Raw genomic sequence first — 14,759 nt, forward strand, 5'->3', positions numbered from 1 at the left:
TTAAACACAGGTATTCCTTCATGTGCCCTGTAGGCCATCTTTTCAGTAAATGCAAAGATGTACTTCCCCACAAAGAGGTTGAGGCTTAGCGATGACAATCTTAAGAACTAATTGCCAGGCTGAGTGGCTCAGATGGTTGAAGTGCTGGCCTCTAATCCCAACTTGGCAGGTTCGATCCTGGCTCAGTCCGGTGGTATTTGAAGGTGTTCAAATCCGTCAGCCTCATGTTGGTAGATTTACTGGCACGTAAAAGAACTCCTGCAGGACTAAATTCCAGCACCTTGGCGTCTCCAAAAACCATAAAAATGTAGTTGGTGGGATGTAAAGCAAATAACATTATTAGAAACCAATTAATTTATTTGCAAAGTAAATGGCAAATTATTGTAAACACTAAAAGTGATTACCGGTAACTAAAATAAAAATGATCATTTGAAAAGTTCCAAGGTATCATGTTTAGTCTTACCTAGTGATGATGGCCATTTAAAGTCTCTATGCTAAAAAAAGCCACACACACACAAATTTTGTATTATGCAAAAAATATGTCAGTGGTTTCCTTTAAGACTAGCATTCTGTAAAGTAATTGTAAGTAAAATAATTCTTAACTGTAATTTAACCCATTAAATATTTTTCTTCTACTCTTCCCTTCACTGAATTTAAGATGCATCAGTGAGTCTTTAGCAATGGAAACATTGATTTCAGTAATAATAATAATGGAGAACAATTATTGTACAATACAAAAAAAAGACCATTTCATTTGTTTAAAATCATCATCACAATTTTGGAATTGAAGATCATTAAGTCATTACAAATAAGTTATAAAGTTGAGACCTACCTAATTTTCACAATAAAACAAAAACATACATTTCTTTAGAACAGTTCATTTTTCTTGCCCACTTTCAGTCTTGACAATTCTTTAATTCATATTGGTGTAATTCAAACTTATTCCTTCTCCTCCTTTCCCCTTATCTAGCTCCTGCTGGGTTGGGGCTTTTATGGCACTTCTCCACTTTCTTCTTTCCTTCCACCATTTTGTCCCAGTCCAGGTTTCTTCTTCTTGCACTACTCATTACTGAATTGATCCACCTTGTTCTAGGTCCCCCTCTTGCTCTCTTTCCCTGGAACTTCATCCCTATATCTATTTTGGTATTCTTTTCTCATCCATCCTCTTTATGTTCAAAGAATCTTAGTTCATTCCTATCAGTTCTCTCATTTGGGATTTCTATTCTGATTTCCTTCTTAATTTCTCACCCTTTCTTTCATATCATACTTCTGAGGTATTTAATTTTGCTGGGTTGAATTCTACTCTCATCCCTACTTGTCACTGTCCAGGTCTCAGCCGCGTAACTCAATATGGGTGGACAAGGTTTCTTACACTCTGGTAGAATGGCTTGGCCTGTTGCACCCTCTTGTTAATCTCCATGTCCAGCCTTGTATTCTGCATTAATTCACTCCCTAGGTATTTGAAACTGTCCACAATTTCAAGGCTTGGACCACCAATTTTTCACAATTCCTTTTCCTTGTCTTTCTCCTCTTGATATCATCATGCTCTTGCTTTTCTCTACACTGATTTTCATACCATAGTTTTCAATTTTTTAGTTCAGTGCAACAAGTTGTTCTTATACTTCTTTGCTGTTCATTCCCCAGACCTATAATTTAAACTTACTATAGTATCAAAAGATGTGGGCCACAATTTTTTTTAAATTTTTTTTTAGCATGCAATTTTACATCTATTAACTACTGAGGTCATCAAAGAAGAAGGTAAACATCATGGCTTAAGGATTTGGTTGAAAGAAGATAATTGGTTTCCTAGAGTTTCACTTGCCTAATGGGGCAGATGAATCAATAAAATAGTAACTGGAAAAATTGGAAGCTGACAATATTACCACATATTGTTAACATTATACATAGTCTTGTGAAGCTTGTATTATTTGTCAAATAAAAATACTGCAGTGTTTTCTTTCATATTGTTGCTCATCAGTTCAATGTTAAAGACTATTAATATGAATTTTTCACTTGATATAATGTATTCTTTTCAAATAGATTGCCTATAAGGATTTATCGAAACAAATGCATTTACATTATGTAAACAATTTTCCACGGCAATGAGTTTCTTTGGTTTGGTGGTGGCGGTGGTGGTGGGACAATGCGCCCTAACGATGAGTTCCTTAGGGGTTATCTGGCCTTGTGCTCCCGTACTCCAAGAGGTAAAGACTGGACTGCAAGCAGACCGTCTCACTTATCTGCCTTAAAGGATATGCTATTGTCACACACACAACCCAGGATCTCTTCCTCTGCTCTTGCTTTTCTCTACACTGATTTTCATACCATTTTTTTGCTAGTTGCTTTACGTCGCACCGACACAGATAGATTTTATGGCGACGATGGAACAGGAAAGGGCTAGGACTGGGAAGGAAGCGGCCGTGGCCTTAATTAAGGTACAGCCCCAGCATTTGCCTGGTGTGAAAATGGGAAACCACGGAAAACCATTTTCAGGGCTGCCAACAGTGGGGTTCGAACCTACTATCTCCTGAATACTGGATACTGGCCGCACTTAAGCGACTGCAGCTATCGAGCTCGGTCCTACAAAAAATGACAGGATCGTTCCTGGTCTTCATCTTTAATATGGGGAATTAAGGAACCCATATCTCATTGCTGTTGAACATGTTTATGTGGGAATTCATGAAAAATACTGGTGTGTGGGCTACCATTGTAAGTGTAAAGTAGTGTATTAATTACTGAAAAAATATGGAATTTTCACAAAGACCTTATTTACAGGCATGTAAAACTAACAAACAAACCCCATGATGCTACACCTCTGATGGGCCTTGGCATACCAAGTGACCAATGCTCTGTCCAAATGTCTGCATTTATAGACACATGTTTAATTAAAATAAGAAAATGACTGGGCTGTATTGTTTCCTGTTGAAGAATATCAAACCAATAAATTATTACTTTTACATCCTTACAGAACTAGACATCTACGATGTGAACGCCAGTCATGTGAGGAGTTCATCGTATTACATCTGGGCTTCCTGGACTATACCCATTATTTTCTAACTGTGCGTTTTTACGGCTTGGAGAGTTTTCATCAACTCCACAACATTCGTGATGTCACCCTCTATGTGAGTTTTGACTCGTAATTCTATTATGTGTGTTTATGTGAATAAGTAGTAAGTAATGAAGTAATGAAAAGGAACAAACTAGTGTGTGATCATAATGGGTATAGATACAGAGTGAAACCTGGAGTTGGCGCATAGCCTACTCCTGTTGAATAACACCAAGGGGTCTGCTCAAGGCTTAACATTCTTATTTGGCAATGAATCACCATCAATAGCATCATATGCCCTCACTCTATATGAACACTGCAGAAAGGTTTGGAATTGAAACAAGGCTTTTGGCATGCAATCTCGTGATTAAAAATTGTACATCACCACCTCTCATACCCTGCTGGCCAACATTCTGATAATAATTTTTATTCCACCAATGGGACTCAAATTGGCTAATCATGGTGTTAGTGCAATAAACACTTCATTGTTTGCTCACAAAACAAAGCCAACAACCTCCCCTGTCTAAAAATATAGGATAAAGTGTTAAACTTTGATTAAAAAGGTAATAACACTTCATTTTTTCAGCATTTATTATGTGCTGTGTTTATTATGCCAGTTAGTGTAAATTACAATCAAACCTTCACAACAACAAAAATCAGTTATTTACAAGGAAATACAAAAGATGCAGAAGATTCATCAGTTAAAAATTAATTTTCACAATAAAAATCAGCAAATATCAAACACACAATCTGAGGAGGAGCTGAAATCCAGAACATACATTTATGCATTTGAAAAGAAGTCAGATATTTACCAAACCAAACCCCATCGCTCAACAGCCCCGAAGGACCATGGCCTACCAATCGACCACTGCTCAGTCCGAAGGCCTGCAGATTACGAGGTGTTGTGTGGTCAGCACGACGGATTCTCTCGGCCGTTATTCTTGGCTTTCTAAATCGGAGTCACTATTTAACCGTACATTATTTGCACCTCTTTTGTCATATTTCTTCAACTTGATTTTCAAGTTCATAAAGGTGATTACATTTTGTATCACCACCATCCGAAATTGAGAGGAACTTCCTCTGTGCAGTTGGCTTGCTAAGCCTGACACTGCAGAGGGTTTTCTGTATTAATGGCCAATACTGGGCAGCATATCCGAGGAACACTTAAACGGCAGTTTCCAGTGGGTGTCTTTGATACTTTTATCAGACAATGTGTAAATCCTATGATATTCTCTTAATTTTGCTATTTTATCTCAATAGCTAATGACCTTATGTGATACTCCTGACGATATTACTACAGTTAATGCTTGTTTATTCCAGTTCAAGAGTTATAACCCAGCCTTCACTCAGATAGAAATATGGTTCCGTTTCATCTTCTTACTAACAACATTTGCAGTAACAGTAAGTACAAATGAAAAGTTAAAATAATTATTAGTTACTTATAAAAATAAAATAAAAAATAACATCTCCATACAGGCCATGAAGACCCTGGGAGGGGTGGAAGGTAAAGACTTCCAATATCCCCACTTGGTGGGGTAGTGGTTAACTCTATTCCCAGCTCCCTTTGCCCCCTCTGCTCAGGAAGTTTACTTTACTTTACTTTACATGTTGAAATCATTATATTACAAATAATTTTCCTTTATATTTATCTCTTCATTATATTAAGAAAGTCCTTTTTATAGATTAGTTTAGTTGAATGTGCATTGTTATACATTCAGCTCATTCAGTTAAAGTATGTCATCATATAGGGGAGCATGGGGGGGGGGGGGGGGGAGCAGTGACTTAGCTGCTGCCTTCCCACATAGAGGACCAAGGTAGATCATAGGATGAAATTTTTACCTAAAGAATCATTTGAAGTAAGAAAGAGCATCTGGTCTTAAATCTCAAATGAAAACATGACATGAACCAGTCTGGCTGCAGCAGCAACTTTAGAAATAACTGGGATAAATTGAAAAAATGTTTCTTGAATTCATATCATAAAATTTATCCCATTTTCACGTCAGACTGTACTTTAACTAATGCCATGGCTGCTAACTTTCCAGTTCTGGACCTTTCACATCCCACCATCACTGAAACCCTTGTAGGGTTAGTGTGAAATTAAACCACTAGTACCGAGCTAGTTGGCCATGCAGTTAGGTGCGCATAGCTGTGAGCTTGCATTTAGAAGATAGTGAGTTTGACCTCCACTGTCGGCAGCCCTGAAGATGGTTTTCCATGGTTTCCCATTTTCACACCAAGCACATGCTGGAGCTGTACCTTAATTAAGGCCTTTGTCACTTCCTTTCCACTTCCAGACCTTTTCTATCCCATTGTCACCATAAGACCTATCTGTGCCGGTGCGACAGAAAGCCAATTATACCAAGAAAATTGGTAGCAAAAGAAAAAATTAATTACGTCATCATCATCTTCATTTCCCGTTTCCAGCTTCCCGGGTCGGGTTGTGAATCAAGGACCTCCATCGCTACCTGTCTCTCCACTACCTATTCTTCTTTTTTTTAAGTACATCTTCTGATTTTCCTCCCCTCTTTTCTATGCACTCCAACACCGAATCTGTCCACCTCTTTCGGGTTCTTCCTCATGGTCTCTTTCCTGTTAACTTCTCTGAAAAAGCTTTTTTTGGCACTCTCTCTTCTCCCATTCTCATCAAATGCCCATACCACTTTAGCTTTGTTGTTTCTATCCTGTCTTGAAGTTTCAAGATTCCTGTCCTTTTCCTTATCTCTTCATTTCTAATTCTATCCTTTCTGATCTTGCTCTCAATACCTCTTAGGAATTTCATCTCCGCTGCCTGTATTCTACTCTTCTCTCGTTTTGTTGTAGTCCATGATCCAGCTGCATAGGTTATATGGGTTCATAATAAGTTGAATATAATACTTTCTTACATTTCTTCAGGACATCTTGGTTCCACAAAATACTGCTTACACTCTGGTAGGAGCTGTTTGCTTGTTGTATTCTTTTCCCAATTTCCTCGGTTAACTTTAAATCTTCTGTGATGACACTTCCCAAGTACTTGAAACTTTTAACCACTTCCAGAATTTTACCATTCAGTTTTATCTTTCCTCTTCCTTCCTTCCTTCCTTCCTTCCTTCCTTCCTTCCTTCCTTCCTTCCTTCCTTCCTTCCCCTTGTCATCACTATTGTTTTACTTTTCTCTGTGCTTACTTTCATCCCAAATTTTTCTGTCTCTTGATTCCATAAATCTACTTGTTTTTGTACTTCAATTTCATCCTCACGCCATATCACTATATCATCTGCAAACAACATGGCTTTTGTTGTCTGTCTTCCCAATCTCTGTTTAATGTTCTTATGGATTTCATCCACGACTATGATGAATAGTATGGGGGATAGTACACTTCCCTGTCGGAGACCAGTTTCATCTTTAAACCATTTTGTTTTTCCTATACTAGTCTTCACACTACTAACACAATTTTTGTACATAGCTTTTATCATTTGCATCTCCACTCTGATAACTTGTTTTTTCCCATACCAATTGTCTGGGCACACTGTCATAAGCTTTCTCGATGTCAATAAATGTCATCACTATGTCTTTTCCAAACTCCCATCTTTTCTCCATCATATGTCTTAATGTAAAGATCAGGTCAAATGATCTGTCTTTCCTTAAACCATACTGTTCTTCTTCCATTTCTCCTTCTAGTTTCCTCCTCAGTATTCCTTCCAATACTCTCTCAAATATCTTAGCTACATGGGCAATAAGAGTGATCCCTCTGTAGTTATTATATTTCTTTTTACCACTTTTCGTAAATATCAAGATAATTAAACCCTTTCCCGTCCGGCCCCCCGGTGTAAGGGACAATGCATCCGCCTATCACTCGGCAGCCCCAGGTTTGATTCCCGGCCGGGTCAGGTTTTTTAAATTGTAATGATTAATATCCCTGGTCTGGGGACTGGGTGTTTGTGATGTCCTTAATCTTCCTTTCCTCACACAGAACATTCCACACTACCACCATTCCAATTACACGCAGGTTCATATGCCCCAAACAAATAGCATTTTTAAAAAAAAAGCCTTTCCCCACTACTCTGGGATCTCTTTCTTCCCCAAATAATGTATACAGCCACTGTAGCTCTATTGGTTCTGCTGTGTTACCATTTCCTTAGTTACCTCATCCACCCCTGCTGCTTTAACGCTCTTCATCTTTTGTATGGCTTCCTCTATTTCTAACATCAATATCTCCTTTCCTTGTTCTTCTTCTTTCCTCATTGTTTCTTCTTGCTCCTTCTCATCTACCAGTTCACTGTATTTAATATTTAGTAATTCTGAGAAGTATACTTCCCATCTTTTTAGTATGTCATCTCTTTGCATCAATATCTGTCCTGTTTCAGTTTTTACAAATTTTGTATCTTCCTCTTCCGTTTATCCTCTTGTATTATTTTCTTACATATCTCTTTGGCTTCTTTATATTTCTGCCAATTTTCTGTACTTTTGCTGCCTATCCACTTTCTCCAAGCCATTTGTTTCTCTTTAACTGCTTCTTTTACCCTGCTGTTCCATCAAGGAGTCTCCTTTTCCTTTTTCCTCCCTGATAGTCTTCCACAGGTGTTTACTGCACACTTTACAAAACCGTTTCTGAAACATTTCCATTCCTCTTCCACACTGTTCACGTCATCTTTGGGAATTTCTTTCTTCAGATCCTCTTGAAACCTTTCCCTTATTTCTTTCTCTTCTAACTTCCATCCCTTTATTTTTCTTTCCCTTTTTTCTATTAACGTTATTTTACCAAGTCTTAATTTGGTTACCACCACTTGGCATTGCTGTCACATCTTCCAGTTTGCTACATTTCTCCTTCTCCACCAGAATAAGAACAATCATTATCTTTGTCTTTCTATCTCCCCAACCATATCTAGTTATTTTTTGTGAGTTCTTTTTTCTAAACCATGTATTGCCAACAATTAATCCATTCCTTATACAAAAATCTATTACCAAATCTCCTTCTTCATCTTGGTTTTCATAACTACAGGGGCCAATTATCTCTTCTTTTCCCTGTCTGTCTGTTCCAACATGTGCATTCATGTCTCCCATTATTATAACCTCTTTGTCTTCAATACAGCTTTCCATTTCTAGAAACTCTTCTAAACATTCATCAGCATTCCCCAATTGGGGTGGATAAATCTGTATAAAATCCTTGATTCCACTCTCAAGTCCAAGTCTAACTTTAATTATCCTGTCACTGATCTGGTCAATTTTGTCCACATGTTACACTAGGTCTTCTCTCAATATAACACCAAGACCATTTGTTGCCATCTCTCCTTCACTCCAATATAATCTATACCCTTTCTTCAATTCTTTTTTACTTTTCCCCTTCCATTTTATCTCACTCATTCCCATCATTGCTGTGCCTTTCTTCTCCATATACTCTATCAGTCCTTTTTTTAAAATTATAGATTCTTAATTACTTCTGTCCAGCTCTTCAGCTGGATGGTCAATGTAGTAGTCTTTGGTTTAGGAGGCCCTGGGCTCGATTTTCAGTTGGGTTAGGGGTTTCAGTGTTAAATGGTTAATTCCCTTGTCGTGGGAATTGAGTGTTTGTGCTATCCACAACATCCCCTGCAACTCACACATGCCACACAGTATTATACCCCACCACATGAACATGCCGTTTCCCATACATGGCAGTTTCCACCCACTCTTGTTGGAGGGTCTGCCTTACAAGGGCTGTATAAGGCTAGCAATGGCAAATTATTATAATTATTCTTGAACCAGCACCAACTTCATTATGGTACCTGTACTCCATTTGTGAGGAAAGTACCTTTAGTGGCTTTAATTTGATTGGACAGGAATCACTGTTTATATACTAACTTGCTGATCAAACTGATCGGTTCTTATGTCTTAGTATGTATTTATAAATTCTCTCTCTTTCAAGTATTGGGGGTGTCTGGTGAACTTAAATTCATCATCATCATCATCATCATCATCATCATCATCATCATCATCATCATCATCATCATCATCATCATCATCATTTTGATCTATATCTTGAACAGTTTCCAGCCTTCAGCCAGGTGTTTTGTGTGCTTACACTCAACTACCGGTAACTCTAAACATAACTGTACTTCAAACTTTACATACAAAATATACATACCGGCATTTATAGAAAAATTTTGTAAGTTTAACTTCAGTACTCCAATGTAGAAGCTGGTAGTGTCACTGTGGAAAACTGAGGTCATTGTTGGTCATCATCATTCATCATCATTTCATCCTCATCACGACGCGCAGGTCGCCAACGGGAGTCAAATAGAAAGACCTGTACCTGGCGAGCCGAACCCTTCCTGGGATATCCTGGCACTAAAAAGCCATACAACATTTCATTTCATAAGCATGAACAATATTAGTTCACTCTGCTGTCTCCATTCTCAAGACTAGTGCAGGCACTGTATCTCGCGAGAAATTTTGAGAGATCTCGAGAGTGTTATCCCAGGATTGTGTGTTGAGCAGCATGTCATAGACGTACAGATAGACGGAGCTGAATGTTGTTTGTGCAGAGTATGTGAATAGCCAACCACGGGCCTTCTCCATTCCGTATTATTATTTATCGTATGATGAATCTATGTACACACATGTATATAGTTCAGGGTAAATGTGCGTAGTCACAAGTCCGTACAATACTATAACTCTAGGTCTAGCATTTTGACCCAATCAACTGCTTCATCCGATGTGCGGTGAATGTCCATCAGCGTTCCTTTGAAAGCTCGAATTGGGCAGTCAGCAACAATGTGGTGGATTGACTGAGAAGATGCACCACAATCACAATCTGCAGACCTAGTCCAACCCCATTTGCACAACAGATAACCACATCTGCCTTGTCCAGTTCTTATCCGATTGATGATTCTCCACTGTCGTCTTGGAAGATCACATCCTTGTACTCGTTTAGAAGGATTCTCAACCAGATGTTTGTTCACTACCAAAGACTGATCCCACTGGGCTTTCCATGAACTGTTAACATGAAAAGAGGTTCTTTCAAGATCCATTCCTGTACGCCAGGGTGGTTTCCTTGATTTCAGTCGTAGATGTTCAGTGTGCGTAATATCTTGATGGATGGGTAGTTGGGGGTTCTGCTGAACGTTCTTCCAAACCTTTAGGAGAGCTTCTGATCGTCTTAGGGCTGGAGGTGCAATATTGCTTCATGTCCGTAGGTTTAACCACTACACTGCCCTACACGTGTCCCCCGGGTGGTGCTAAGAAAGCAACAGTGATAAGATGAGACCGAACTGTCGGAAACGACCTCTCGGTCAAAGAGCGAACAAGGAGATGTGTGGTCCTTTTCAGGACCTTCAAGTTCGTAGAATTGGACCATCGCTGCGCATTTGTCCATTCCGTAAATACATGTCAACAAGCGACTAGCGACTAATATTTCAACGATTATTGTAAAAATCGATGTGGTACTATATTTAGTCTCACTGCAGTACAATGTACAGGTTACAGTATTATCTGCACACTTTTTAGCGATAGATTTACACCCTAGTGCTGAAGCAGTTGAACTCAGCAATCTTCGAGATTCGTACTGGCAATCTTTGAAACACAAACTATGCATCACTGTGCGACATCTGGCGTACACTTCACGTACTAATACTGTTGTTATTTACACAGCAAAGCCAAGCTGTAGAATTCACTCTAGGAATAAGATTTGCATCGAGAAACATTACATAATGTTATATAATATGTGTGTGACACAGTTGTTTGCTTAAAATAACAAAGGGTTAGAAAATTCATATCGATCGATCATATTATTGATTCAATTCAGATTTCATTTCCATTCAGTTGGCAGTACTAACGGAACCGAAAGAGCTCCCTCCTTACTCCCCAAACCCGTACACAAATCTATCACTAAAAAGTGCACAGATAGTAGGTGTACAAGAGGGAGGGGAAGGAAAGGGGGGAGTTGTAGAAAACAGGTGGTCTAATGTTCTAAGGGGAAGGAGATTGCAGGCTATGGGCTCTATTCAGGATCAGAATTCAGGACAGGTGTCTGTGAGAAATTGGTACGAGTCACTCCAGGTAGAACAACAAAGGGAAGATGAGGGACAGGGAACTGTTGCTGAGATGTGTGGAAGTAGGAGGAAGGGAAAAGGTAGGGAAGGGAAATGTAGAGTAGAAGATAGGAAAAGACAGGTGGAACAAAGTCATGGAAGGAGAAAAGGAAGGAGGAAGTACCTTCTGCAGCTATAAGGAAAGATAGGGATGACTAGGAGGGGAGGGGATCAAATGAGGTTGGTAGGGTTGAGGCTCTGATCATGGAGGATTCCATCGTTAGACACGTGGGGAAAGTGTATGGAGGAAAGGGAACCAGGGTAGAATGTTATCCAGGAATTAGGTTGAGGCAGATGTTGATGAAAGTAGAAGAGCGGGAGGAGGGGAAGGAGAAGGTGGTAGTGTTTCACGTTGGTACCAACAACATAAGGCAAGCTGATATAAGTACCAATATAGTTGGAGATGTGTGGGATCGTGTCGTACCATTCTGCAGTTAGGTTGCTTAACATATTCAGGAAGGCCCAATTAATTTATTTGCTCTGTCTCTATAGATTTGTTTTATTTACATAGATCATCACCTTGTTATACTGAAACATAAAACCAGATCTGATGTAATTCTGTGCAATACTGAAATTAGGAAAACCACTGGTATCCTCAAGGACATGCGATCAGAAAACACGGTATCCTCTTGCATTGAAAATGTCGCAAAATAATTAGTGAGATGGATAGCAGAGCATTCCAAACGCTCAAAATTTTAACAGTGAAGTCCTTGACACTTTAATCATGCTAATGGAAACATGGTTTGACGATTTTGAAAGCATTCAGTTTATTGAATTGTTGAATCCATCTCTTTTCCTAGTTTACAAAGAGAGCTTTCCTGCTATTAAACTGAACAATCTTATGAACATATAACCCTTTTTAATAGAGAAATACTGGAAAATGAATTGATAAACATTTATTCTGACATAGAAAAACATTTGTCTCCTCAAAATCTTTTACATTATATTGTCCTCAATGACCTCGAACCAGTGTATGTTGAAGTGTCAGAATTGATTCGCTTAATATTAACATTTTCTGTGAACACGGCTTCCTCTGAAAGGAGTGTGAGTACTCTGAAGAGAATAAAAACATTCTTGTGTAATACAATGCCCTTTTTTTTTGCTAGTTCCTTTAGGTCGCACCGACACAGATAGGTCTTATGGCGACAATGGGATAGGAAAGGGCTGGGAGTGAGAAGGAAGCGGCTGTGGCCTTAAGGTACAGCCCCAGCATTTGCCTGATGTGAAAATGGGAAACCACGGAAAACCATCTTCAGGGCTGCCGACAGTGGGGTTCGAACCCACTATCTCCCGATGCAAGCTAACAGCTGCGCGCCCCTAACCGCATGGCCAGCTCACCTGGTCAACGAACAATGAAAGACTCAGCAGTCTTAGAACCATTTCTATTAAGAAAAGGCCTGTGAAGGAATTGATAAACGATGAACTGTTGAAGGACCGAGGGAATGACCATTTTGTAACCAAGAAAACTCAACGTGTGGAACTACTCTACAATAAACTTTAAGCTAAGATTTCCTGCCTACCCATTCTTTAACTAATAGCTTCGCCACTGGATGTCCATCTCAAACATCTTGTGAAACGTTTAAGATAATGACATGCTGTTTTCACCTTCGTTAATAGTATTAAGGGGCTCATAGTTGAACATGCAGTACTTTTCTAGGCTTTTGACAAAATTTATCGCCACACACGTTTCCATATGAGAACGTTGATGGTATACTATGAAGCTTGCACTCATAGTTACTAGGATGTCACACAGATCGCAGCACTGGAGAATTGGTCTCGAGAGCCTTGCCTAACACTACCCTATCGAAAGAATTGGAGGAAACTCGGGCATCATAGGTAACACGTTCCTTTTATGCATAATGGTGGTTGCATATGCAGCAAAGTGCATTTTGCCCCATCTCACATTTGAATAATGCACGCCTCTAGTCTCCATATAGGTGTACATCCTATCTACAGTAATTCACAAATTATGCAGGGTTATTCAGCTAAGATGGCCACCTCAAATAAGTCAAGAACAGGTTAAGATACTAGCATTCTGTTTTTGTTTTCATTAATGCTATTAAGGGGTTCATAGTTGAACGTGCAGGACTTTTGCAGGCTTTTGACAAAATTTATCGGCACACGTTTCCACATAAAAACGTTATTTCACGCAATAATTGCTTATGATATACTATCAGGCTTACACTCACAATTACTGGGACATCGCATAGATTGCTGCACAGGAGAATCACTCTCGAGATTCTTGATGTCAGTTTCGAGAGTCTCCCTCAGCTCCTCATTGCTTAGATATTCAGGTGTTTCTGGGATTGCTAGAGTTCAGTTTTGGGGGTTAAAGGCTGGTTGATCTTCTTGATGCCACATGATTTCTCAGGCAAAAATTTCATCCAAAGTTCCTGGTTTTTGATCTGAAGGATGGTATACTGCTCCATACAGGCTGGTACATAAAAATGTAAAACCATCCTTTACATCAAAATCAGATGGTCCACACGTGGAGAAATCCATGATACTTGTTTATTCTTTTATAGTACAAAGAATATGCTATTTCATTAAATGTAACCCTAAAATGTTGAAAAATATTAATGAAATTTAAATGTTCCAGTGTTGGTTTGCTCACACTTTAAGGAAGTATGCAGTGTTTGATTGGTCTATTGAACAGAAATGGATGTCACTTCTACTTCCTCTTCTCTTGCTGTATAATGGTAAGTCCAAAACACAAGCTTCAGATCTCTCCTTGTTTAATATTCTTTATGAAAAGAAGTGCATAACGTACATTAAATATTTACTGGTCACTGTTATCTTTGCAGTTCAGTCAACTTACCATATACAGTTTAGAAACATAACAGTTATTACTAGGGCCCAGATTTTTAAAAAAAAATGCATATGTGCACATGCAAATGTGCAAATGCATATTTTGAACGTTAGTGCATATTTTGAATGTAAGTGCATATACAGATATATTTTTCTCTCATGTTGTGATCGATTATTCAAGATTTCTGAATGAAATGAAAAATCTAATGAAGTCATGTTGTACATCCACTGGCAACACGAGAAGCCTTTCCCGATCAAAGAAAGTGCTTCTAGTGTCGCAATACAAGCAGGTAGATGGATAATGACCCTTTTCACAACAGCAATTTCCACTGGAACCTGTTCTCAGAAGATGGGGAACTTGGTTATCCGCAGTATCATTCTACCAGGAGAACTTTAATCAAGTAAAAGATGTAGTAAAGTGCGCATTTGAATCTGAAACTGTATATAAAGATATGAGATTCATCCATGTGCATTATTCATCACTTTAGATGGCGATTAAAGGCCTAGAAACTCGCGGTGCACCCCTACAAAAATCCCTTCAATTAATTTTTTTTTGCTAGGGGCTTTACGTCGCACTGACACAGATAGGTCTTATGGCGACGATAGGATAGGAAAGGCATAGGAGTTGGAAGGAAGCGGCCGTGGCCTTAATTAAGGTACAGCCCCAGCATTTGCCTGGTGTGAAAATGGGAAACACACCAGGCAAATGCTGTACCTTAATTAAGGCCACGGCCGCTTCCTTCCAACTCCTATGCCTTTCCTATCCTATCGTCGCCATAAGACCTATCTGTGTCGGTGCGACGTAAAGCCCCTAGCAAAAAAAAAAAAAAAAAAAAAAAAAGCAAAAAAAAAATTAATTGAAG

At 38.9% G+C, this 14,759-nt stretch overlaps 1 protein-coding gene across 1 annotated transcript in view; it reads left to right on the forward strand.

Moving 5' to 3' along the window:
- LOC136878420 (transmembrane protein 181) overlaps window positions 1–14,759 on the forward strand; it is a 126,646-nt gene that overhangs the window by 75,927 nt on the left and 35,960 nt on the right. The window contains exons 6-8 of the mRNA XM_067152084.2: window positions 2,969–3,122; window positions 4,367–4,447; window positions 13,688–13,787. Coding sequence (XP_067008185.1) covers window positions 2,969–3,122; window positions 4,367–4,447; window positions 13,688–13,787 — 335 coding nt within the window. The remainder of the gene's footprint in view (window positions 1–2,968; window positions 3,123–4,366; window positions 4,448–13,687; window positions 13,788–14,759) is intronic.

Source organism: Anabrus simplex, chromosome 1 (genome assembly GCF_040414725.1).
Source record: "Anabrus simplex isolate iqAnaSimp1 chromosome 1, ASM4041472v1, whole genome shotgun sequence".
NCBI classification, from domain to species: domain Eukaryota; kingdom Metazoa; phylum Arthropoda; class Insecta; order Orthoptera; family Tettigoniidae; genus Anabrus; species Anabrus simplex.